The 26,758-nt window shown below is 38.4% G+C and overlaps 2 protein-coding genes across 5 annotated transcripts in view; one reads left to right on the top strand and one right to left on the bottom strand.

Moving 5' to 3' along the window:
* The window catches only part of LOC129764240 (5-hydroxytryptamine receptor 1-like), a 201,156-nt gene that overhangs the window by 35,296 nt on the left and 139,102 nt on the right, over positions 1 to 26,758 (bottom strand). Inside the window, exon 1 of one of the 4 annotated variants that reach the window (XM_055763147.1) lies at positions 12,917 to 12,991. The exons of the other annotated variants lie outside the window; for them this stretch is intronic. The gene's annotated coding sequence lies outside the window, so the exon portion shown is untranslated. Of the gene's footprint in view, positions 1 to 12,916; positions 12,992 to 26,758 lie in introns of those variants that run through there. 4 annotated transcript variants of the gene reach the window in all.
* Positions 22,094 to 23,615, top strand: LOC129780131 (odorant receptor 4-like). Its single transcript, XM_055788096.1, has 6 exons — positions 22,094 to 22,726; positions 22,802 to 22,962; positions 23,023 to 23,119; positions 23,172 to 23,273; positions 23,340 to 23,511; positions 23,566 to 23,615. Exons 1-6 carry the CDS (start codon positions 22,094 to 22,096, stop codon positions 23,613 to 23,615), a joined length of 1,215 nt encoding a protein of 404 aa, XP_055644071.1.

Consider the following 26,758-nt stretch of genomic DNA (forward strand, 5'->3'; position numbering starts at 1 on the left):
TACATCAAATGGAAGCCCTGAAAAAATCTGTTTTCTGTATGAACTTATAACCTTTAAACGGGTTAGATGAGATAACATGGTAGATTCCGGAACCACATTCGGTTCAAAAATGTACACATTAATCATTAAAGCCCTTACTACCCTTTCCTTATGTTTATTCAATTATGCAGGAGAAGATATAATTTATCATTTTTAAACACAAGTCTGAATAATTAAGATCTGCATGAATATAAGTCTAGGTCAAATAAATCTATGACTACAGAAAAAGCATTTCATCCTTCGTTGCCACGTTGTCCGGAACATTGTTTGAAGAGGGTTGTAATAACTTTAAAGCCAGGTGATGTATATTAAGCATTCCATGGCCATTAGTGCTCTCTTGGGAAGTTCGTGTAGCTGCTGTAGTGAACTGATCGCATTGGGTGTTAAGTTCTGCTTATGTTTAGGAAAGGGAATAGAGAATGGGCAGGTGCATTAAAGGAAGTGAAGCAGACTTCTTTGTAAGACATATATACAGAGGCGTAGCTTGACCGGGTGCCACCCCTTATTTTCACGCGCTGGTCACTGGACCTGACAGTTACAAAATAAGAAAATAAATAAAATTGTTTATTTGTGGATGTCGAAATGTGACTCAAATAAATCTTATGAAATAAATATCTTTTGGAGCTGAGACCGACATTGATATTGTACAAGTGCCGTTAATGGAGCTTTCGCTCTCTTGTTGCGGGCTCAATGGAATGCGCAGCAATAACGGTACGGGGCTCAACGTATTGAACATGTCTGACCCATCGTAAACCGAATTTTTTAAATAAAATCAACTCTGGTAAGCCAGTTCACAAGATGCCACAGAAACGAACAGGGTTAGAAACAGCTTCAAATTCACTGTAACATTTGAAACCGAGACCCACTTCATGATGAACTGTAACACATCCAATGCCATCTCATTAATGACATAATTAGAATTAATTTCAGCGGCCTTCAAATATTTACAAAGTCTTGGTATCACTAGCAAAAGCTGCCTTTCCGAAACTTCGTAGATACCAGTTTGTCAAATCGACTTTTTCAGTTCGCTGTCAGGTACTCATGACATGTGTCGAGTATGAATTGCTTTATAATTTTCGGCTTCTTCTTTAGATGATTTTGACCGTTCTTGTAATTCCTGATGGAAATGGCCAATGCACTCCAATATTCCTTTTCCAACCGTTGAACCGGGTCCGGAAGGTCTTTCGCCTGTTCTGCTCAGCATATGAGGAATTCACGCTTAACTTTTCAATAGGACCTATCTGCTTTGATCGATTCTCTTCATCGACATTCTCTGCCGTTTATAACTCAGCGGTAAAAGCATTTCCTGAAGTGTTCGACGATTTGGATTCTAGAACAGAACCTTGTTTATCAAAGTATATTTTTTTTCAGATAGTTTGATAGATAAAAAAAAATCCGCAAAATCCGTCTACAAGGCAGTTATTATCTAAAGAGAAAAAAGATAAAGAGAATCGATCAAAACAGATAGGACCTATTGAAAAGTTAAACGTGAATTCCGCATAAGCTGAGCAGAACAGGCGGAAGACCTTCCGGATTCGGTCCAACGGTTGAAAAAGGAATGTTGGAGTGCATTGGCCATTTCCATCGGTGATTACAAGAGCGGTCAAAATCGTCTAGAGAAGAAGCCGAAAATTTTAAAGCAATTCATGCTCGACACCTGTCATCAGTACCTGACAGCGAACTGAAAAAGTCGATTTGACAAAAAACTAAAAGTGGGTTATATATGTGATATAACTGCAAGGTTAACGTAGGACTACTATTGGATAAGTAATCATTTGTTTGAAGTTGCATCTAAATCAATTCTCAATAAATGGATGAATGGATATTTAGTTTTCCCTTGGAATTGTCTTGCGATCTGTTCAAATATATACGAAATAATATTCTTTCGCTTGTGATCCCTTGTTGACGTTCGACACTGGAATCATCAAGACAATCTTATTGAATCCTCCGTATATCGAAAAAACTTTTCCGTGATACAAAAAATCGTCACGGGAACACCTAGTTAACTGCTCAAATGTGTGCGAAATCATATTTTACCCTTTGGGTGCATTCACAAGCAAACGATTGTCCGTCCATCAAATCAGCAAAAGAGAAGCGGACAGAGGTTGACCAGCCTACATATGGGGCCTTATTCCCGAATACACTACACGTGAAAACAATGTGTAGTGAGTACAACCTTATTCCGGATTACACGCCACTGTAAACATTTGGTAGAATTCATTATCAATACACCGAGTTCATCCACCGATGTTATTCTGGTTTACACTTCACGCTCTTTTTTGTGTAAACAGCGATTCCTCGTGCTCATCATAATCGCCGATCATACACTCTCCCGAAAAGTTGGTATATATGCCTGAAAACTCATTATTATCTTCGACACTTCACTAACTCGTGAAACGTAGTTCAATGGCGTACCGTTTATTTCGTTTCCACCGTGAAGTGTATTCGAGAATCAGGCCCGTTATGTTAACCCAACCTTTATGCATATATTGTTATGAATTTATTGAACTGTTGTATGCATCTTTATTCATTTATTGAACTATCTAAACTATTCAGATTATTTATTGAACTATCTGAACCAGTGTTTGCCAAATGATCCACTCATTGAAAAAATCGCTTTCGTTCGTTCAAATATGATCTTTCAGGAAACATTTCCCCCAGCGGTATTCTATTATTGTTATGTGCTGCAAATCACGACACAAAAGAGAACGAGACAACTCTGCATCGGCTCGCACTTCATTGCACACCAGCATGCAAGCAAAGTTATCATATACGCTTTCAGTGCAGAAAGCTTATTTTCTTCTTTGCCTCTAACATATGCATACCGACCTCTCCATGCATCATGAAACAGCAGGATCATACGGACAACGCAAAGCGAAAGATTCATATTCAGCTAATGTAGCAGATCCTGATTTTTAAGTCTTAGAGAGTGCAAACTATATGATTATTTAGCTCGATAGAGGCTAAGGGAAGGGTAGTCAGATTATATTTTCCATTTTTAACGCTGCTACCCCTTGAAATGTGTATATTCATATAGACCGCATAGTTTTACTAGCAACACCGCTCCAGTGAGAAGCAAAAACTCTCGTGTTTTATCTCTTTTCCCATTCGCTGCTCTCCGCAAATGGTGACGTAATGATGACGTAATTTTTCTTGTATCATTTATTGCTTTACACTTGTCTGTGCAGTGGGTTTCGCTATAGTAAAATGAGACGATATATGCGGTTCAAACTTGTATGCAGGCTTCGAAAATAGTGTGCCATGTTTGATACAACTCGAATATGCAAACAACAGTCTTCGTTCCTCTCTTAGTTTAATCACTAAATGTTACAAAAGTGATTGCTGACATTCATACAAGTATCTGAATGATCCTCTCATATTTGGTTATATGTTCGTGAGAGTTTACTTGCATGACACATTGTGTATCATTTGATTTGTATCAAAATTAATTAAAGAACATAAATTGAATTGATTTTCACGAACATTACTTACCTGTCTCGAATCTGAGTTAATACGACCTTCTTTTGTGAAGAAATATCGGAAAGTAGTGCCGTGCAACTCAATTAACAACTCGGTAGTTAGGCTAATAAAGTTATATTTTCATTTTCGTCGCGGTTGCCTGTAATGACAATCGTAAAAGTTACTAATACCGCGAAGTAAAATGAATCAATCGTTGGTAGGGATGTGTATTGCATCTGACATTCATTTTACAAACGATTGGTAATATTTACAGAAAATATGTACATTCTACTGTTTGCATTACAAAGGATTTGGAAGCTTTTTTTTAGTAATCCATTTTCTGGGTGTATCAATACAACTCGAGGATAAACAAAACAAAACACAACTGACGTTTCTCTCACGGTGGGTATAGACCTGAGAGAGAGGAGCCAGCTGAATGACAGATAGATTGTTTTCTTCTTATTCTTCTTACGCATCATCATCAAGAAAATTCCAATCTGACAATTTCAATCAAGCAAGTTGTTGTCATTCATTTGTGAGAAAAATGTTCAAACTTGACGTGAACCTTTGTTTGTGAATACTTTGGTGCGTTTTTATCCCCGATTTGATTTTTGACATAGAACTGCATCTAACAGGAATATATGGGGGTATAAAAAGGATCATGTAGGAAATAATAAAAGATGTACCAGGTCAGCCCACATCATGGCTTCCATCAGCATCGGCCCATTCCAGCATTTTTTTTACTTTTGATAATTTCGATACAGTTGTTCTATAGAATTATTTCGATGATTACTAAAACAATATCCGAAATAAGAAGCAAACTGTTTTTTTATGATTTGTTTGTCGGTGGAGATATTTTGTGAATTTATGGGTGTTTTGGGCTCATTTGTGACTTTTTACGATCTTTCATTCAGTTTTCGCGAATTCTTTCATTCTTTCATTCATTCTTTCACTGGTTCCAGTTTGATTTATTGCTGCAAGCTCAGTGAATCGATTTTTTGCAATGTGGGCGATGATTGTATATTCTCCGATGCAATTTGAATATGCAACATATGTGGAATATATAAAATAAGTGCTAATCTTCCAATTAAAAGAGTTAACATTGATTTCTCTCTGGTGCATTTTGAGGGAATTTTGTTTGTGTCCGAAGGAAATAATAATAGGTTGACTAAAAAGGATGCTGTGTCTGCAATTTTAACAGGCAGTGATCACGATTCGGATGAAGATGAGAATTATCCTACCAGTCTCTCGTCATCTTTGCCATGATATTCCTGCCCATCACTGATGGACCATTCATATGCAAATTTTAAATTTGACATGCAGGTCGCTAATCAAGGCAATAGTATCACTGAAGATCCAATCGAATTGACCGATAGTGAAGGTGAACCAATTGGTCTTGTCCACAAAACTAAAAGGGTCAAGATTCTTTCTCCCCTTTATGTGTGATTTAATCTGTATACCATTTCCCATAGACAACATAACTGTCGCTTCCAAACAGTCTACATAAATGTAGCGCTCACTCTGCTCTCCCTCACAACACCCACTTCCCTTTTGTGACATTGATGAGTGAACATTGTTTGTGTGAGTGTCGAGCCGGAATGAATTGTCTTTCTCAAGATTCATTGTACCCCTAATAAGTGCTCGAAAGATGTAATCTTACGTTGATCGAATAAATTACAAAAATAATGTATTTGACCGCAGTATTTGATAAACTCTTTCTGAAAAGAACTGGATTTGATTTGCTGAAAACACTATCTTGTTTTCTATCGTGTTGTGCGTTATGTGTGGCTATGGTAGTTTTTTTCGAAGCTGCTACTGATTTCTATGACTTCGGCGTTTTCGGCTTGCATGCAGCGATTTTTGAGGATTTGTTTGACTTTTGCTTTCGGACAGCCACACCAGCAGTATCAGCAGCTTTCTTCTTGCTGGTCGCCTTCTTCACAGTAGCAAGTTTGGTTTTTTTGCATCAGTAACTGTTCCAAAATGATCTAACCGCTGTACAATTATAATTGAGTGGATTTCCGAGCTGGCACCTTATATACCTTATATACAGATTTTTGTGATTTCAATAGCTTGCTTTCAAAGCAATTTTTTAGCTATTGAAACAAGTGTTTGGATCAATAAGTAACACACATATAACGCGTAGACATTTTATGCTTCGAATGAAGCGCTTATCATTACATTTATTTCAACCGGCGAAGAGGTTTTATTGCTCAAAATCTTGTTTCCCCAATGTAACACTCTTGTGTTCGAAGCTTTGAACTTACACCCCAGTATAGAAATGAAAGATGTAGTCCGACGTCAAAATTATTTTCACATAAAATGTCTTGCAAAAAAATGTCATGTTGAAATTTTCTACATATTTCAATACTTCCCCTTGGTTCACTGTGACTGGTTCGCGCTGACATAAGGGTGATCACAACAAAAGCGAGCTGGCTCCTCTCTCTCAGGTATAGACTAGTGATATATTCATGTGAAGAAATATGATGAGATTTATAGAAATCGCATCAACCGTTTACACTAGCGCGAACTTATATACTGAATATAGTCATATTTTCGGTGAATGTATTCACCTGAAGTAGAACTGCATCCAACTTTAGTGATTTCTCACCAGTGAGAAATTCATCAGCGTTTACATATGCCTGAATTTATTCTATTCATAGTGATTATATATACCAAGTGTATCATATATAAACTGACCAGACGTCCCGCGTTACGCGGGACAGTCCCACATTTCAACAAAATGTCCCGCGTAAGAATGCGTTCCGCGAAACGTCCCGCATTTGGCAAAAGAAACGAAAATGTCCCGCGATATCAATATATTTTAATATCACAATTTAATCATGTTGATTTTCTTAAATGGATGACCTCAAAAAAAAAACTTTTATTTGGCAAAGTGTTCAAGAGCGCTTCTAATGCATCCAAAGATTAATACGTTGAGCTGGTTTCATCACACCGACAGTGGGCTTTTTGTTTAGAGAGTATCAACTGGAAGCGACAGCAACAAAATTGGAAAGTCCTCTATCGATCCGTCGGGACCAACGTGAGTAAGACGAAAAGTTCATCTTTGGTCCCTTAGCTCGGTTAGGGCTTAACGTTTTAAATAAGCCGAAAGAACTAGTGTATACTCGACAGGAAGAGACAGGGTTGTTTGATGAAGTATCGTAAATGAAGCGCTGAGTGGTCTACGGAAGATGGCCGGAACCTCAACCATGGCCGATAAAAATATGTAAGTCGACGTGTTCTTTTACCTTTTCGTGGCTTTGGTGGTCGACTGTCTCTCCATTTTAGCCATTCCTCCAAAAGTTTTCTATCGGTCGCAGCTGGGAAATGTTGGGAAGGTTGGCGGCCTTCGCGACAATGTTTATCCCCAGCCGATTCATCCTCCATTATGCCATCTTTTGGCATAATGGGCTGATCCCAGGTTCGGCATAAAGACCATTTACGGCAAGCACTTCATACTCTATATCCCCTCGTTCGTCATATGATTCGAAACAAGAGCGGCTTGGACATTCCCTTCACGTCACGTCAGAGAAGAACCTTCTTCGAGAACTTGATGTGCCATTCGTTGAATTCTAGCATCAAGTACGTCTCACCTTCATTATGAGCAAGGAAAAAAGTTTTTCACCAGCACCTCATGCTACTCCTTCTGGGTGATTGCATGCTGCTCAGATACGGCCGGTCTCGTTTGCCGCTTCCGCATTAAAATGTGCATTTTGGCCAGATTCTCCTTCGCCATTTGGCCGGTTGTTTCGATCTCCCGGCTTAAGGAGCGGCAGGGCGATGATGTTGTAAATACCAGATCGGCTATATGTGGTGGACACAAAGTACCACAGGATGTCCAACTTTTTCGCTGTAGGGTGGAGCTTGCAGTTTGAAAAAATCATCAAGTTGCTTGACAGTGCTGCTGCTGCGACGAAACAGCCTTGAATCATTTTTGTTGTAGGCTTAATAAACGTAAGATTCAAGGAAAATTTGTTCCATAAAATTATATTTCATCACCACGGAATTAGTCCATTTTTTTTAATGCATACGTTAACACTAAAATCGATGAAAAATGAATTGGAATTTTTCGAACATTCCATTCGGTAATTTGAAGAAAATTGTAGAATTTGAATCTTGCTTGCCAGGCTCTATGCCTGGTAAATGCTCTGATTGAGCGTGTGGTTTTCAGGCGTAAACAAAATCTAAACCACCGAAAAATCACAACTGGGTGCCGATACTTAAAAGAAATAATACAGATCAGTTTAGACTCGCTAAACTATGGTTTATGTTCACATAACGTATATACATAACGTTTTGTTTTTGGTGTCCCGCGTTAGACCTCTCACCATCTGGTCACTTTAATCATATATGTTCTCACCCGTTTATATCTATTTTCGTGTGAATAAATCCATCTATAGCTATAGATCTCCCTAATGTAAACGCGCCATTGGAAACGACATTGGAAATGAACACAGGGTCATTTTGGTATCCACTTCATTTTCTACACGAAGTTCATTTTTACACTTCACGAAACGGGAGTGAGTACAACAAAGTGAAGTGAGATGTAAGCGTAGTGGGAACGTAAGTGTACGTGGATACGGGAATAAGGCCCATGATGTATGATACAGACCAATAGAGACTGAAATGAAATTTCAAGAAGCTATCGCTATTTATAAAGATTTAAGTAGTTTGCTTTCGAAGCAGTTTTTAGCTATTGAAACAAGTAAAGTAAAGAAAGTTTTCGCCTCAACTTTCGCAGTTAAACTGATAGTGCTGTCAAGTTTTGTTTGAAAACTCATAGGTTACTACCATTGATGAAGTACAATTGGTCTCTTCACCAGGTGTTAAAGTGAACGCATGAAGAATTGGTGAAATTTGTCTATTTGCTTTTCAATACAAGCGTTGTTTTGATCAGTTTTTTTTTGGATTTTACGATAACAATTTGTACCGATAAGAATAAATTAATTTTTTGCACAAGTAAAGCAAAATTATCGAATCGACCCATTTACTAAGCGGATGATGACTGGGATGAGAAATGGGTTGAATACGACAATATTATGCGAACGATCGTGGTCAAAGCGTGATGAAGCAGCTCATACGGTGGCCAAACTAACGATAAGGAAAGTTCTACTGTGCATTTCGTAGGACTTGAAAAGAATCATTTATTATGAGTTGCTTTCGTATGGTCAAACACTAAATTCAGATCTCTACTGGCAAGAACTGGATTGTTTGAAGCTTGCGATTAACCAGAAACGGCCAGGATTGGTCAACAGAAGAGGTGTTGTGTTCCATCGGGGCAACACGAGGCCACACACGTTTGTAGTGACTCACCAGGAACTCCGGAAGCTTTTTTGGGCAGTTTTATTGCATCCACCAAATAGTTCGGACCTGGCACCAAGCAATTACAACAAGGCCCAAGCAATAAGGAGATACGATTGAATTAAACTGTCCGTCGGTGCCTCAACACGAACAATCCGAAACATCTTAAATAAAGTTTTGAATTTCACGCAAAAATAATGGATTTCTTTTTCCCCAACCTAATATATAATATTACAAAGCTATCCGTTTCACCCCCACTATATGTCCGACTTACCGCATCACAAAATGTTCTACTCCTCGTTCTGTTTCGAAAAGCATTAGAAAACTTTTTTTCACTTTTTCGTGAAACATTGAACCGTCATTTTTTCCCCTATTTTTATTGATGAGCGTTCCAACAACGGAATTTTCTAAGCGTATTCGATACCGGCCATAACCGATTAAGCTCACACTCGGTGATCAATGTACGCGAGCTCAAAACACGTCAATTCAATATAGTCCACCACAGAACCCAAGCGCGAAAACTCGCCGTTAGCGCTCAATAAAGCAACCGAAACGCACTGCCACTTCTGGCAAATAATATTCGGTAATTTCCCCACTTTTCAGCCATTCAGTTCGGGCACGTCCTGAAAATGAAATAAAAACAATTTAAGAAAAAAGCCGTCCGCCGTCGGTTGGTTCTTTTCAGAACGGTCCAACCATTCTCCACCCATCGAAAATGGCGATGGCCCTCACTTCAAAGGACTTCTCGCTCGTCGTCTTCTTTTTTTTTTGTGCACCCGAAATCAGACACCCGCAGCTGAGGCCGTAGCGCTCCGGAATCACTTTCAACGAAAACAAAACCCACAGATTTTCCGCTTTTCGCTGTCGCTGCCGCCCCGCATCCGAAAGAAGCCGAGCGTGCGAAGGATTGGACGGAGCTTTCGAATTGGGTCCGCTGGAAACGTGCGGAGTGTTTATAAAAAACAAAACAAAAAAATACGTTGCCAAACGCAAACAGAATGGTATCGTTGAAATCGAGAAGCGACGGGATGAGAATGGAAAAACAAAATCTCTAGAAATTGTCCGCGCTGGTGAACATTTTTCGGAATGAATTTCACGTTTTCCGTGTGGCCTCCTCTGGGTCCCACCCACAGTCGGCCAACGGGATGGCTTTTTAACATTTGCTCCCTTCCCCACGAGCGAGATAAATCGTAACGCTGGGGCTTCCATGGTTTGTCACAGATTCTTTTTTACGATGCGAACCTGCCACGGTTATTCCACTCTACGTTATTTTTATCGCTTTATTTTCATCTCATACAGCTTTTTCACGGTAGCCGTAATAAAAAGGGGACCATTCTGCAATGGACTGAAGAATCAACGAAATTGCACTTCGCTGCGAGAATAGCATCATCCGCGAGGGGCGCAATTTCGCCGACTAATTTAAATTGCCTTTTGTCAAACACAGCGCCCAATTTTGGGGGAGGTTACTGCTGACAGTTGACAGCCTGCAGGTTACCGTCCGGAAATTGAAACCTACGATGAGTCTTGGGAGCAATCAGCGCGGTAGACATGGAACACAATGATCTGTTTTCCAAGAAGAGGCACCTTCAAATTTTCATTTTTTCATAATAACTCATTTGAAATAATTAAGCAGAATTTCAACATAGATTTAGAAATCACTTTATCGTTACAGAGTGTTAGAACAAAGACCATCTGTTCATGGTTCATTCATCAGGACCATATGCGATTACTGCGCTAGTCGTTTCAATCATTCAGCCAACTCTAGCTCTAGAGCTGTCTATCTTTTGCGCGAAACTTCAAAAGTCGAGACTGCTGGTTTAACAAAGCATCATCAGTAGCAGCAGTTGGTGGAGCAAATAAAATAATTCTTTTTTTGAACAGATCTTCGCATCCTTTACCCCGTCCTTGCGCGTTCGCTCGCAGCAAACTCAACCCAACCGAATCCGTTCGCTACCTCGTGCGAAGGAGAGCAGTTGATGTTGAAGGAATACTCCATTCTTGGAAACGGGGTCTCCAGTTCTAATTAACCCTGCTGGACCTCATAAATGATTCATTAAGAACTGGGCACGTGCCCAAAGTTTGGAAAGAATCGTTAGTGGTTCCAATACAAAAAATTGCTGGGACGATTAAATCCGAAGAGTTTCGTCCTATCAATATGTTGCACACTATAGAAAAACTGCTAGAATTAGTCGTTAAAGGCCAGCTGGTGAACTATTTGAATAATAACTCATTACTAGCACAAGAGCAATCGGGATATCGGGAATCACATTCCTGTGAAACCGCCTTGAATTTGGTGTTAGCTAAGTGGAAGCAATATATCGAGAACAAAGAAGCGGTCATTGTAGTGTTTTTGGATTTGAAACGCGCATTTGAAACTATTTCCAGGCCCTTGTTGTTACAGACTCTGCGGCGCTTTGGTTTAGAGGGTTCGGCATTCAAATGGTTTGAAAGTTATTTGAGTAATCGAATACAGAGAACTTTTTTTGCTAATTCTGTTTCTGAACCAATAGCTAGTACGTTCGGTGTTCCACAAGGAAGCGTGTTGGGGCCTATTTTATTCATAATGTACATAAATGACATGAAACGAGTCTTACGTTTTTGCGATATAAATTTATTCGCGGACGATACAGTTCTGTTCATAGCAGCTAGAAAATTAGAATCCGTAGCATTGCACTTAAATGGAGATTTGCATTGTCTTAGTAGTTGGTTGAATTATAAGCAGTTAAAATTAAATGTTGGAAAAACCAAGTACATGGTATTTTCTTCGAGATATTATAACACCGAGTGTTTGGTAGAGATAAATGGTGAGACACTTGAGCGCGTTAGAGAGATAAAGTATCTTGGTGTTACTATAGATGACAAACTGCTTTTTAAGTCTCACATAGATAATGTCATCAAAAAAAATTGCAAAAAAATACGGTATCATGTGCCGTTTAAGAAATGAGTTGACAATTTCGAGTAAAATTCAATTATATAAATCAATAATATCGCCACACATAGACTTCTGTTCATCCATTCTTTTTCTTGCTACCGAAACACAAATGTTGAGCCTACAACGTTTACAAAATAAAGTAATGCGCTTAATTTTGCGTTGTAATAGATTCACTTCCTCAGCTTTCATGCTAAACACGCTTCAATGGCTATCTGTGAAGCAAAGGATTGTATATTTAACTATGGTGTTCGTTTTCAAAATTATAAATGGATTGCTGCCTCGATATTTGTGTGATCGAATTGAAAGAGGAAGTGATATTCATAGATATAATACCAGAAATGCAGACGAAGCACGAACGCCTAACTTCTTAAGTAGAGTGTCACAGAACTCCCTATTTTTTAAAGGTGTAACTTATTTCAATTCGATGCCTAGGCACATTAAAAGAGCAACCACATTAGTGGATTTTAAACGACAGTGTATTTCACATATCAAAAATGTAATATAAATGATTAGATTGTAATGAACGAAGTTGTTTTCAACGAATTGTGTTTGAGCACGCGCGCGATAATGCAGCCATGAGAAATCTGAATTGTGATAGCGATTGGAACATGGTAGAGTTTGTTCTTATTGTGGAATTGGATATGTTAGTTTCATTAAAAAGAAGCACAACTATGATTGGGGTTCGTTTAAGATCGAGGAAACGAATGTTGTCATGTAAAGAAAGCTCAATAGCTATTTCTGAAGGATCAAGCAGACAACCGTCAGAATGAAGGGATAGGCTACAACCTGAAATTCATCCAACGGGTCAAATGTTCGATTAATCTGAAGAGTTAATAGTCTGACAATTTTGGCAGTCAGGTTACAGTGAACTCAGAAGATGCTATGGGATAGCTTGACGGGACAGCAAGCGTTTCTTCTTGAGATTTGACTGAACTGAAAGATTTGCTGTGACTTCTTACAAACATGTCCGAAGAAACTTTTGAATAGACGAAGCTAAGTGAAATACCGATATCACAAAGAGGTGATTTCATATCTGCAAATTAAATCAGTTCGTTTTTTTTTGTTAAACTGGTTATGTATTAATTAATTATCAACTAGATAATCGACCAACTCAAACCTATGTAGGGGAATGAGGCGGGACCTTCATTATATATTATCTATATTATATTATTTAACACTCACTTGAATTCCTTGTCATTCTCGGTTTTTCGGTGTTTACCTTTTTTTGCTTCTATTTACTCAAAAGCAAAAGCGAGACCCGAGCCGAAGCGACATTTCCTTATACAATTCTAACCTGGTTGACGCTATTTTGAAGCAGCCCTTGCAACTCACAGCCTCACAGCCACTCACTCACAAATTAGCACATCCACAGCCCATAGCGGAGGACAAAATCATTGTCTTCGTTTCGATGGCTTGGTTTGCAATGTAAAGTCTCTTGTTTTCCCTCTCGCTTTATATTCTGTCATTTTTTTAAGGTTGGTACTACTGTCAGTGGTCCTAATGGCAATTTTGAGCGCGATTTAGTTTGTTAACAGCGTCATTAAGAGAAAATCAACTTTTTTTTGCTCAGCGATTTTCGATATGCATAATTCTATTTGTTATTGTGTGAAATTTTGTGCTGCTAACAAAATTTCTTGTGCCGAAATGTTGGAAATGTTACAGAATACATTTGGTGACTCAACTATGTCGAAAAAATAGGCGTATGAATGGTATAAGGTAGTGGCGGCCAAACTTCTGAGCATGACGGGTGACTATTTATCAAAATGTTAGGCTGCGGGCTACCAACGTTGACTGTATCAAAAACTAATTAGGAAATGAATAAATTCTATACAATAAAACAATATTTGAACTAGGGTTGGATGATCTTGCATCGATATTCAGCAGATCGATCTTTTCCTCTCCGATTTCCGAATTTTCGGTTCATTCTTTGTACTGCAACAAATCGTGAAAATCGATCTTTTCTTTTCGATCTTTTCGATATTTTTGATCGTAGAAATCTTTTTGAAAATTCGCTTTTCAGTGAACATTGATTTTGACCGTTCAAGTTTGAGGATAACGCTCCTCTAGGGATCACCTTTTAACAAACGATTTCGTCTTTCGGGAATATATTGGGGGTATAAATTGAAAAAAAAAAACTAGATACTATCGCTGAATGCTCATCCATTTTTCGATAGATTTAGGAAATGGTTTCAAGTGCCCATTTTTAGCTGAAGCTATTTTAAATATACTCAAACTCATCCACGTTTTTGGCATATTCTCACAAAATTTGCTCCGCACTCTAACGATTAATCTCACCAAAAACCACCTGACAAGCAGCAGTTTGTGAGCATTTTTGTAAGTTTGGTCATTACAAAACAAGTGGATACAAGTTATATCAACTCGACTTGGTTTACAGTGAAAATTGTGACGAAATTGGATGATGACATCAGGTCCAGCAGGACGGCGCCAGTGGTTGTATGGTTAGTGTAACAGCCTCACAATCCGATCGGCCTGGGTTCAATCCCAGCTGGCGTCGTTGGGATTTTCTGAGGCGAAAAATCTCTGGTTACGTCTTCCTTCGGAGCGGAAGTAAAAGAAGTTGGCCCGGCTCATGAGTTGTTGAGTCTGATAGGTAGGAACAGGTGGAGTCGCCTCCCTGATGTCGGTGATTGGCACTAAAGTGGCGGAAATAGGCCGACGAAAAATAAGCGAAGATAAAAAAAAAAAAAAAAAAAAAATCAGGTCCAGCTGAAGCGTTCTTTTCTAGAACTGAAACTACTACTAAGATTTCGACTAAATGCCAGATGTATGGCACGATTGGATTTTATGGGATTAATGTCAGTGGAGTCCTAGATGAATATCAGTTGTTGCAATGCTCTGGAGAATACAATTTTTCTGAGCTTCCAAGTTTTTTTTTTGTGTTGAAAATCAAAATAAAATTCCTTTGAAGTTTGGATAATGTGAAATGTTCATTCCATGTTTAAAGAAAAAACTACACTTATATAGAATAAGTATATAAATTAGAAAAAAACATTCAATTTTCAAAGATCGACCTAGCCTGGATCGATTCTCTGGTAACGATTCAATCAGTAAATCGATCCTTACGTCATTTAGAAAATCTATCCGGCAAGATCGATCTTTTTCTGTAGATCGCCCAATCCTAGTTTGAACTCTCCTGTGCTTGCGCGCAAAATCATAACTCGTACACTCGCGCACCTTGTCACAGACTGTGCGTGTCTCTGTAATTATGTTATTGTTTTTTTTTTTTGCTGATGCTATTTTTAGGCATTATTTGTATTTATTTAATTCAAAAAAGATACAGTGAAAAGTGAAAAAGATACAGTGATTTACCGAGGCACCACTCAGTGTCGCATTAGAGGCGATTGTGACCTGTAATTGGACTTAACAATGAACACAACACAATGTGAAGAATAAGATAAAACAGGAAAATCGTTGAAAATCTAACAAATAATCACTAGAAAATTGTGCAAAATACATAATCTAGCAAAATGGTTGAAAACACTCCTAAAAATTTATCATGTTGTAGAAACTTGCACAAAGGAGGTTTACAAAAACGTTGAATTATAGAATCGTATCAAAATATAAAATCATTCGTGTCGCATTACAGGTCTGTCCAATTAGCTAGATATCCAATTAGAGGCGAATCACTTTTTCTAATTAAATGAAAATTATTGATTCTCGGTCTGTGAGACCAATTAACCAATTAACTAGAAGTATAAGAACTATCTATCGAAAATGTTGGCCCCTTTTATGTGAATTGGATCGAACGATCAATCACTATCATTTTGTAAATCGATAGAATCTTATCAAATCGAGTTGTCAAATGTTTGTTAAAGCAGAGCATCAGGAATGTAACAAGCAAACCAAACAGCTCGAAAAATTATTCCGACAGCTTTCACCCGACTGTATCTTTAACAGTAAAATAGAGCTAACAAGCAAAATTCTGTTCAACTAGAATTACATAATAGGTCCTAATATTTAATTTTAGAAATTTTTAATTCCTCATTCATCACTGTTGTTCTTTTCATGACTATGTTTCTTGAAAAAAAAAATCGAACATTTAATTCTCATCCATGTACCCTTGGACGATTTTCGAGGTTAGGAAAATCAAAATTTGAGCGCTTTGAGGCACCCCAACATCATGTTCGATTGAGCTGAAACTTTGCACACGTCATTTTTTGAGCCAATAAACAAAATGTACATGGTCGGTTTTTGGAATTCGATGATGAATTTTTTCTCCATACATCCATTGCAACCCTAACCTACACACTAGAATATAGATTGAAGCATTGTTTGTTTACAATGACACAAAGTAGCAAGATCATCACCTGGTCTAATAGATACAACTTTGAAGGTTTCCACTTCTAAAATGTTACTTAAATCCCTCAATTTGGAATTTCCCAACTGTATCCTGTATAAAATGTTCCATTCTTCAAATTGAAGCAACATAATTGTCCTACGAAGCGTAATTTTTGAATTAGAGCAAGTTTGAGGCAAACAGAGCCCGGAACAGAGAAAAAGTTCAATAACTCTGTCATTGTTGAAATTCGAACATATGAGTAGAAGCATTTTGTTCATCAAATAAGATTCTCAATCACCTCTTGAATGAATTTGTTTTTTTTTATTTGAGAAAGGTATTTTATGACTTCAAGAGGGGAATCAAACATTAAATTCTTCTTTTATATTCAAAACACAAACATTCACACAGGTCAAGCTAAATAAAACCGTTTCAAATCGAAAAAATTTAGAAAAATATATTTTGACTCGATTCTATATAGGATCGGGGTATTCTGGAACGAATACGTAAAGGGTGTGTCACATCAAATTGCATCACGGAAAAAACGCTGTAGAAATTCGCCCAGTGTACCGATCCTTTTGAAAATTTTAGACAGTAAAATAAAAACTATTAAACAACTTTTGGCATTTTCTTTTTATTCATACTTCGAGCCCAAGCCCGTATGCTCGCACCATCCTCTTTACCCCGTCCATAAGGTTCTGTACAACGTCAGGTTGTAGTTTTTTTTGAACAGAAATCCATTTTCTCTTGAAGTCCGCCTCCGGTTTGACAACTTTTGGGTTCTTCCGGAGGGCCTGCTTCATAATCGCCCAATATTTCTCTATTGGGCGAAGCTCCGGCACGTTGGGCGGGTTCATTTCCTTTGGCACGAAGGTGACCCCGTTGGCTTCGTACCACTCCAACACGTCCTTTGAATAGTGGCACGAAGCGAGATCCGGCCAGAAGATGGTCGGGCCCTCGTGCTGCTTCAATAGTGGTAGTAAGCGCTTCTGTAGGCACTCCTTGAGGTAAACCTGCCCGTTTACCGTGCCGGTCATCACGAAGAGGGCGCTCCGCTTTCCGCAAGAGCAGATCGCTTGCCACACCATGTACTTTTTGGCAAACTTGGATAGTTTCTGCTTGCGAATCTCCTCCGGAACGCTGAATTTGTCCTCTGCGGAGAAGAACAACAGGCCCGGCAGCTGACGAAAGTCCACTTTGACGTAGGTTTCGTCGTCCATTACCAGGCAATGCGGCTTCGTCAGCATTTCGGTGTACAGCTTCCGGGCTCGCGTCTTCCCCACCATGTTTTGCCTTTCGTCGCGGTTAGGAGCCTTCTGAACCTTGTATGTACGCAGGCCCTCCCGCTGCTTGGTCCGCTGGACGAATGAACTTGACAAATTCAGCTTATTGGCGACATCCCGGACCGAACTTCTCGGATCACGTCTAAACTGCTTAACTACGCGCTTGTGATCTTTTTCACTGACGGAGCATCCATTTTTGCCGTTCTTCACCTTCCGGTTGATGGTTAGGTTCTCGAAGTATCGTTTTAGTACTCTGCTGACCGTGGATTGGACGATTCCCAGCATCTTACCGATGTGACAACTCCGGATTCTGGAAATGAGTGCGCAGGATTCATTCACGACGCTATTTTTCGTTCTACGACATTTTTCCAAATTTACGAAAAATTGACAGTGAAGCATGGCCAACGTGATCTATACACTCTTATCTGTTTATAAGCGAAAGCTGAAGATATAATTCCTAAAAATTAAATTTCTACAGCGTTTTTTCCGTGATGCAATTTGATGTGACACACCCTTTAGTATAATAATATACTCTAGAATACGCGTGCTAGTCGGAAGAAATTTCTTAGACGAAAAATCTCCCGGCCAGAACGGGAATCGAACCCGTCCACGGGAGCACGATTACATATATACAGTGAAAAGAAATCGGAGACTGTATATAATCGAGTCCGCCCTGTATTGCTTTGAAGCGAAAGGATTTGATGTTTTATTTTACACTTGAAATAAAATACTGCGATCAAATACATTCTTCTTGTAATTTCTTCGACCAAGTGCAAATAACAGGAAAGCTTCTGAAGGTTATACTTCCCCACCAGTAAATTATATTCTTCATATTCTATATTCTCTGAATAGTTGTAAAATTTTGGGGTTGTGTTGGCACAAAAACCGTTATATATTGTAACAAACTGATTTTTTCAATGTAAAATTAAGTCCCTCGTGAACTTTTAAAGGGCACAAAGTGAATCTTGCGAAGGACAATTCATTCCCGCTCGACGCTCGCCGGCAAACTATGTTCACTCAGCAATCACCAAACAATTGGGAAGTGGGTGTTGTGAGGGAGGGCAGAGCAGGTGCAAACACTTATGGACAGGGTTGCCAATAATATTTTTCAAAAAACTGGAAGATTGTTCCTAAAAAAACTGGAAGAAATCTGGATCCTATAAAACAGTTTTGTTTTAACGTTAATGATTCCTTTTTTCCATTTCAACGCTTGAGAAATCGAATTTCCTTCGAAGCCACGTGTAGTATTTATATGTACTTCATAAAATAGCGGAATAAACTATTCATTTATAATAACATTCAAGCAGATAAAAGCTTCCCGCTACTCGAACATTACTGTAAAAAAATATTTGAGAATATTTTTTCTAGAACCGCTAGAAATAAGTAAAACTTGAAAAATATCGTATTTTTGCTCTATGTCCATGGAATCGCTGTTAGAAGATCGTCGCTAAACTAATCGCCAATGTGATTAACTGAGGTGCATGAGGATACGGTTTCTGGTTATAGATCACTGCATCGAACCTGACCTCAATCCTCTGTTCTTTTTCTTCTATCGCGAGTTTTGACATTTCTGTAGTGTTTCTTTTGACCATCTTCATTGCTATCTTTTTCGCACTCACGAAGAATGTTAAAAATATTGAAGGCAAAAAATTGTACTAAAAATAAATGAAGTACATTTTTTCATCACTTTCGTTTCATCAATCATTTCATCATTTCATAAATTTTTCATCAATAAGCCCCAACTGACATTTTGGCAGGAACTGAAAGTTCAGTATTATTGACTTCAAAACTTCTCTAAACTTAATTATAATTCAATTTTACTTCTCGCCAAATGTTAAGTTTTAATGTTTCTGAACGCTAGGATTATATTATTTGAACTTTTTTCTTTTATTGAAACTTCCAAAAAAATACAAATTAAAAAAAAACTACAAGATTTATTTATTCGAGTTCATTCAATAGATAGAAAATCAGAATCAATGCATTATACTTGAATGAACATATTTCGGCTATCGTGCTTTGTTTTTCTCATTTCCTAAACTTTTTCCATGTTCAATCTGTGCTGTATCAACGATTTGATGAAAAACGCTTCAAATCGTGGCAGTTATGTATAACTATTGAAATCAGCACTTAACTTGAATATTTCGAATAAACGTTTCCTGAATTTTCGATACCTTCGTCTTTCAGCTGCGTATAGCGAAATCTAAAGTCACAAAGATTTCTCCAGAAGGATAATCTTTCTTGGGTGAAATTCTGGTTCGACCAAAAAGGTAAACAAACAAAGCCCGAGTCATGAAAACGTTTGTTCTTTAGATCGGAGAAACATTTGACTCCGCATCACATAGATTAATACCAATTCTTTGATAAATTGTTTATTGTAACGAATACAAGCTTTACATGTTTTTTTTTCGTTTTTCTTCGTTTTTCCTGGCACTTCATTTTCTCTTCTCTTGGATGGCACTAACGTTCCAGTGGAACTTTTGCCTTCTCAACGTAGCACTACTTGCGTCATTTTTTTACAAGTAGTACTTGGTTGCGATTTCTATGCCGAATGTGCCTTAAATGTACTCTGGAGTGGCAAGCTCTAGAATACGCGTAACCACAGTGCAAGCCGGAAGAATTTTCTTTGACGAAAAATCTCCCGACCTGAACGGGAATCGAACCCGAACACCCGGCATGAGAGTGTGGGACGCTAACCACTCGGCCACAGGAGCACGACACTTCATTTAATCTGTTCGTACATTGTGTAGTTATATTTCAACTTCATACTCTCTTTTATTTTTATACGTAAAAAACGTAGTTTTTCGTAGCCAGTATACCCTTCATCATAACGTTTCTCAGTCTGTTTCTATTCTTCGTTTTGCCGTGGATATATTCAGAAATAGTTCTCTCCGCAGTTTCTGCCAGGATAGCAAGAGTGAGGGAGAGATAATATTTATACACTGTTAATTTAATTTACATAAGATTAGTGAAACTGAAGGACACATAAAAACTGGATAAAACTGGATAATATTTGAAAAAACTGGAAGTTTTCAGGATTTAACTGTTTGACTGGATCGAGATAAAAAAACTGGAAAAATTTTAGTTTAAGCTGGAACATTGGCAACGCTGCTTATGGAGACTGATTAGAAGCGACATATGTTTTATCTATTGGAAATGATAGACAAATTATATCACACACAAAGGGGGGAAACAATTTGAGTTTAGCGTGATTTCTTTTTTTGTTGAATATTTTGCCTTCACCATCACTTGCGTTGAAAAAAAGGACAAATTTTATCTATTTTTCATGCGTTCACCTTAACACCTGGTGAAGAGACCAATTGTGCATCGTCGATCATAGTAACCTATAAGCTTTCAAACCAAATTTGACAGCGCTATCGGTTGAACTGAGGAAGTTATGGCGAAAATAGTAAAGCAACTGTGCTTCAAGGTTTGTGCGTACTGGGAGCTCCACCCCGTTGCGAAGAAAATGGACATCGTCATGTACTTTGAGTCCGCCGGCTACGCCCGTTCCGGTATCTATAATATCCTTACACTTCTGGAGAAGAACGCGAGCATCGAAGGGAAGCCTGGTGCCGGTAGTGCTTCGCGATCGCAAACTGAACCTGAAGCTAAAGCAGAAAACGGAGAGAAAGGTGGCTACATCGCTCCGGGAGGTCGCAACAACTGGCAGGGAACCAGATACAGTATACTATAGTATGCTCTTTTCTAACATAAGGTATATGAACTCGATTGATTCAGATAAAATTTGTTTTATTTTTGATATACTAACGATTTGTGTAATAATTTCGTCAAAGAATTTATTGTATAATTGAAGTTAAACTCTATTTTCGCTTGGTCAACATTTTTATTAATGTGGGACAACCCTACAGACATACAAACATACATACAAACAGGTCAAGTTGAATGAAACCGTTCGAAAAAGTAATTGGATATATTGTTACAGGGGCCTTGGATTTGAATTTTCCATAAATAGCTGTGATCTACTGGTCAAGTCCCTTCACTTGACACTTTTTGAACAAACTGATGTCGAAAACTTGCAAAATCGATCCCTAGGGGCACTGATATAGACTGAGCAGAGGTTCAAGATCCTAAGTTTTGCCTGTGTCGAATTCTAATCATTTGCTCTTTTGCTTCATCCATGAAACCGTTAAACCTATGGCAAAGAAATCAGAACCCTTAAAAGAAAGAACTGACAGAAGAAGACTTCCGGAATTTTTCCTTTTAATTGTAGATTCGCACGTAACATTGTTGGGATCAACTTTCAACACCTCGACAACAGATGGCCGGAATCACACAAAATATCGGACTGATGACACATGGCACACACAAATTAGGAATGCAACAGTACTAGGTGGGTCTATGATCCGTATTTCGTGTCATTGATTATACCCCATGGCGATGGGTATGCACGAAAAAGAAGTCTAGCGAAGCCATGCCGAATTTAGACGTGAAAATTCAAACAAAAATGTTTTTTTGTAATATCAGGAGACTCGTTTCCCATGATATTTGAAATCCGACTGACTGCCATTTGGAGGATAGCGAATATCTTAAATGATAATAGTACATGAATATGCATTTCCACTTAATCGTGACTAGTCAATAAATATCCTGCCGCAAACACGCGTGACTCGGAAAAAGAGTGGTTCGTCGTATCGTGACTTTCTAAGTGATGTCATTACGATATCGATGTGGGTAAATGGTATATAATAACTCCCCACGCGCTGGGCATTAGCAGTATTCTATCAACAACAATTACAACCGCAAGATCAGAAACCCGAGATGGACTTCGAGGACACATTTGCGTTCACAATCAAAGTCCAGAAGGCGTACGGTTCACGGTCTTGCTTCGAGCCATACTCGGGAACGGTTCTTATGCTGATCCGTTCACATTTAGCGTTTGTCGCTGTGGTTCTGATGCTGTTCTACCATCTATTCGGCGAGGTTTGCTACTTGGTGAAGGTAACCACCAATAAACAGTTCGAAACCGAAACAGGAATGGTGGAAGAAAGTGCCGGCATAATTGCGCGTAGCGGATTTACCTTGTTCGGTTTGATTAAAGTGTTGGTACTTGCGTACGATCGGAACCTACTCGCGGATATCCTGGGGAAATTGCGAACCAATTGGATGAAACAGGTTCAACTCAATCGCTCGTGTCGAGATTTTTACGAGAGATCTTTCGGGTCGGTCGTTAAGATCACAACCTACGCTGCCATCACGAATGTTGCCATGGTGTCGCTCTTCAATATCGTACCCATTCTGGAAATGACCATCGAGACGATACAAACGGGCAACTGTACACGTATTCTACCCTACACGATATGGTATCCTTTCGATGCGATTTCCGGATGGTGGTTCTATTTGGTGTACATTTTTGAAGTGGTCTCTGCGTCCTTCGTGGCAGTTGCGAATTCCGTAAGTAGATGATTCCGGGGTGTATGCTGTGTGTGCGTTTGCGAATTGATCTTTTACTCTTTTTTTCACCATAAGGGATTCAACAGCATGTTCTGTTTGCTAGCTGTTCATCTGTCGACTCAGATAAGACTGTTGGGCCGATCGCTTGAACGAATCATCCGAACAGAAGCGGATGCTTACAAGATGCCTCGACCAAATTTGGCAGACGTGGTTCGGTGTCATGAAGAGTTGCTGGAGTGAACTATACTGCGATACGGATGAATCCACCCAAACTAATTCTTCCCTCCTTCCGATAGGTACAAAAAGGCAATAGGAACTATCTTCGGTGGAACCACGTTTCTCGTGTTTGCCGGAGCTTCGATAGTTATTTGTTTGCAGGGGATTATAATGACGGTTTGTAATATTCCTTAATTTTGCTGCATTTGGTTGGAAATCGGTTTTTCAGACATCATCCGGCACTGATGCCATCAAATTTTTCCTCTTTTTCGTTAGTATCTTACTTGAAATATTTTTCCTGTGCTATTACGGAGACGAAATCATGCAAAGTGTAAGTTGATCGAATAACATTGTGTAAAGTACATCTGAAGAACTCACATCTCTGTCCCCGTAACAGAGCAACGAGATCGGATCGGCTGTCTACAGGAGTCTCTGGTACGAGGTTGAACACGGCGGCGATGCAAGATTTCGCAAAAGTCTAATTCCGATTATTGTGAGATCTCAAAAACCGGTGGTTTTAATGGCCTGGCTGTTCTGGCCAATTACCATAAACACATTCGGAATGGCGAGTGATATTCTGGGAATTGAACTTATTTTTTATACTAAAACACGTATTTTTTCAGATTTTAAGAACATCCTGGTCATATTTTTCGCTTTTAAGTGCGATTTATAAATAATGCGTTAGGCGATGATAAAATGTAATCTTCAGAATTCGCAATCCGATAAAATGGGAACTTTTCACAAAATAATCGTTAAGAAGGCACCCTATAAAAACAGGCAAATTCATAACGTTTAGTTTTCAATTGAGCAGAGAAAATAAGAATGAGCAAGGGTTGCTGACCAATTTTATCCGACTGAACAACTTGTCTTGTTCAATTATCCATTTATTACTGTAATTATCGGGAAAAGGGTCAACAACAACCTTTTTTTTTTTTTTGTATTGCCTCGATTAGCGCTAATTCAGTCGTCGATACAATCGATTGGAACTGGACAAACGGCGAATATTTCTTCAGTCCAATCAGGGATTCCCGAGGTGTCTGTCTGTACCTAACGACCAATAAAATAAGTTTTTTAAGAGTTTTGAAACCCGAATGAAACATTCTATTAAAAATTGCACGATGTGTCGATTGGAAAAACTAAAAGAAAAATAAACATTTCGTATTCCCGAACCGTAATGATCAGCGCCAGAAAAAGGACGTTGATTGGCACGTAGAACGACTTCCACTAGTTTATTCTTCGAGCTAAACTGCAACAGGATCACACATTCCAGCGTGTGATCAACTCGTGGATGAATAGATGAAACAAAGTCTAGGGCTGTTTGTCATCCCCGTGCATTACATTTCAGCGAAAAGACACCAAAACTTCTTTAGCACCTGACAGGTCTGATGAATAGTATTGTATTTCTAAGATTATGTATTGGGATTAATTGAAAGTTTATTATTGATTACTAGCTGACCCGGTAAACTTCGTCCAGCCCAGAATTTGTTTTTTGTTATCAATATCAATATCAATATATCAATACCTTCAAACATTCACGTTTTCTTGCTATGAGCAAGTTCATGGGTCCAATCGCAGAACTGTTCATTGATTGATTCTTTATTCGACCCCGTTGAATTTACCCTTTACCATAAAATTCCTAGTATTTCTAACAAAACTCATCATTATAATATCAGATTATTTTCAGACACAATTCTCGTTCAAGATTTTTCAACCACTTGCAAATAACATGTAAATAACATGAAAATATAATAGAATAAAAACAGCCCTAAATCGGACAATTCTTTCCTTGAGTTCTGCTCTTATCAACACATCCGGCGATCCTTTTTTTTTTGGTATAGATAGAAGAAGATATAGGAGTGCGTCTCATCACATTAAAATCCATTTCCAGTTGCGAACAAAGATCAATTTCGCTAGCGCAAACATCAAATGGACTAACAGCACTTGTCACTATGTAATTGTAGAACATATAAGAATTTAATTTTCCGAATTTTCCTTTTTTCCTTCAGAGTTTTCCGAAAATTTTCAATTGTCATGGTTGGTTGGAATATTTTTGGTTAAAATATATGTATTATTTTTATGGGACCCCTCTCCACAGGAGGAAGGGGTGTCATACAATTATGAAAACATTTCTCATACACAAAAACCCTCACATCCAAAATGGTGCTTGATTAGTTCTCGAGTTATGCAGAAGTTTGTGTTTTGTTTGTATGGCAGTCCCCCTTAGAGAGCGGGAAGAGTGTCTAACCACCATAGAAATATTTATTGCATCCTAAAACCGAATTGCATCCACATGCCGAATTTGGTTTCGTTTGCTAGACTAATTCTCGAGTAATTCAGAAATTAGTGTTTCATTTGTATGGCAGCCCTCCCTTAGAGAGGGGGGAGGAGTATCTAACCACCGTAAACACATTTATTGCACCCTAAAACCTCCACTTGCCAAATTTGGTTTCATTTGCTTGAATAATTCTCGAGTAATGTAGAAATTTGTGTTTCATTTGTATGGCAGCCCCCCCTTAGAGAAGAAGGTGGAAAGTCTAACCACCATAGAAACATTTATTGCACCCTAAAACCACAATATGCCTAATTTGGTTTCATTTGCTTGATGAATTCTCGAGTAATGTAGAAATTGATGTTTCATTTGTATGGCAGCCCCCCTTAGAGAGGGGGGAGGAGTATCTAACCACCGTAAACACATTTATTGCACCCTAAAACCTCCACTTGCCAAATTTGGTTTCATTTGCTTGAATAATTCTCGAGTAATGTAGAAATTTGTGTTTCATTTGTATGGCAGCCCCCCCTTAAAGAGGGGGAAGGAGTCTCAAACTAAAAAAAAATCCGTACATACCAATTTTCATGTTGATCGGTCCATAAGAGAGTCCATAAGTCCATAAGAATCAGACAGACAGACAGACACACAGAAATCCATTTTTGTATATATAGATTATTTTTTGCCCAAGACATGAACAGTGAATAAAGTAAAAATAAGTTAACAATTTGACGTTAAAAATGGGTATGTTATTTCGATTCTACTAACCACTCGTTTTCCCCCACAACGCAACAAGCAATTTTTGCGCCTACAATTCGGCGTTAACTCACAACGTGATTAGATACGTAGTATGAATTATTCTCAATTTGCCTATAATAGACATTTATCAGTTGGCAGAATCAATGGAGGGATGATCTAGGAATGATCTTGAAGATGATACTGGATGGTTTCACTCTATTCTCCCCAAAGATTTGACGAGTGCTTGGCCTAAAAGGTTAAACGTTGACAAAGGTTTTGTTAGATTGAAGTTTAGGTTGTTGTGCAATCAATTCGTGCACAATTCACGTTTTACTGTGTACGTCTTGCTACTAACAATTTATGTAATTGTGGTCCAGGATATCATTATATCGAAAAGGTTGTTTGGTTATGTAAAAATGCAATTAGTTAATTCAAAACAGAAGTTCGAAAGGATATTTTTCAGGGCTTCATTTGATGTATCAAATATAGAAAAAATACAGATTTTGAACAACGAAAAATCAAAATCAAATGCCATTACTACACACAATCATAGTCCTATGTCAAAATCCCATCAGTGCCCCTAGGTCCAGACCAATTAACTTTTTTTTACTATATTATCACGATAATTTCCTTTGAGTAATAAATCCAAAAAAGGATGCAGAAAGGCGCTCTTTTCCTTGATCACTTGTACATGACACAACATATTTCCCGACTAGTCACGAAGACAAGGTACTGATTTATGTATAACCATCATTTCAGTCGGAAATAGCTCCAGCGAATGATAAGTGGAATTTCAAGTTCGCGAGAAACGA

Source organism: Toxorhynchites rutilus, chromosome 1, assembly GCF_029784135.1.
Source record: "Toxorhynchites rutilus septentrionalis strain SRP chromosome 1, ASM2978413v1, whole genome shotgun sequence".
In the NCBI taxonomy this organism is placed as follows: domain Eukaryota; kingdom Metazoa; phylum Arthropoda; class Insecta; order Diptera; family Culicidae; genus Toxorhynchites; species Toxorhynchites rutilus.

Bases quoted from the DNA above. Each gene is read 5' to 3' on its own strand.
- LOC129780131 (XM_055788096.1), top strand. From the start codon at position 22,094: ATGGACTTCGAGGACACATTTGCGTTCACAATCAAAGTCCAGAAGGCG. The intron at 22,727-22,801 runs GTAAGTAGATGA...TTTCACCATAAG, and splicing joins TCGTGGCAGTTGCGAATTCC to GGATTCAACAGCATGTTCTG. The intron at 22,963-23,022 runs GTGAACTATACT...TCCTTCCGATAG, and splicing joins TGTCATGAAGAGTTGCTGGA to GTACAAAAAGGCAATAGGAA.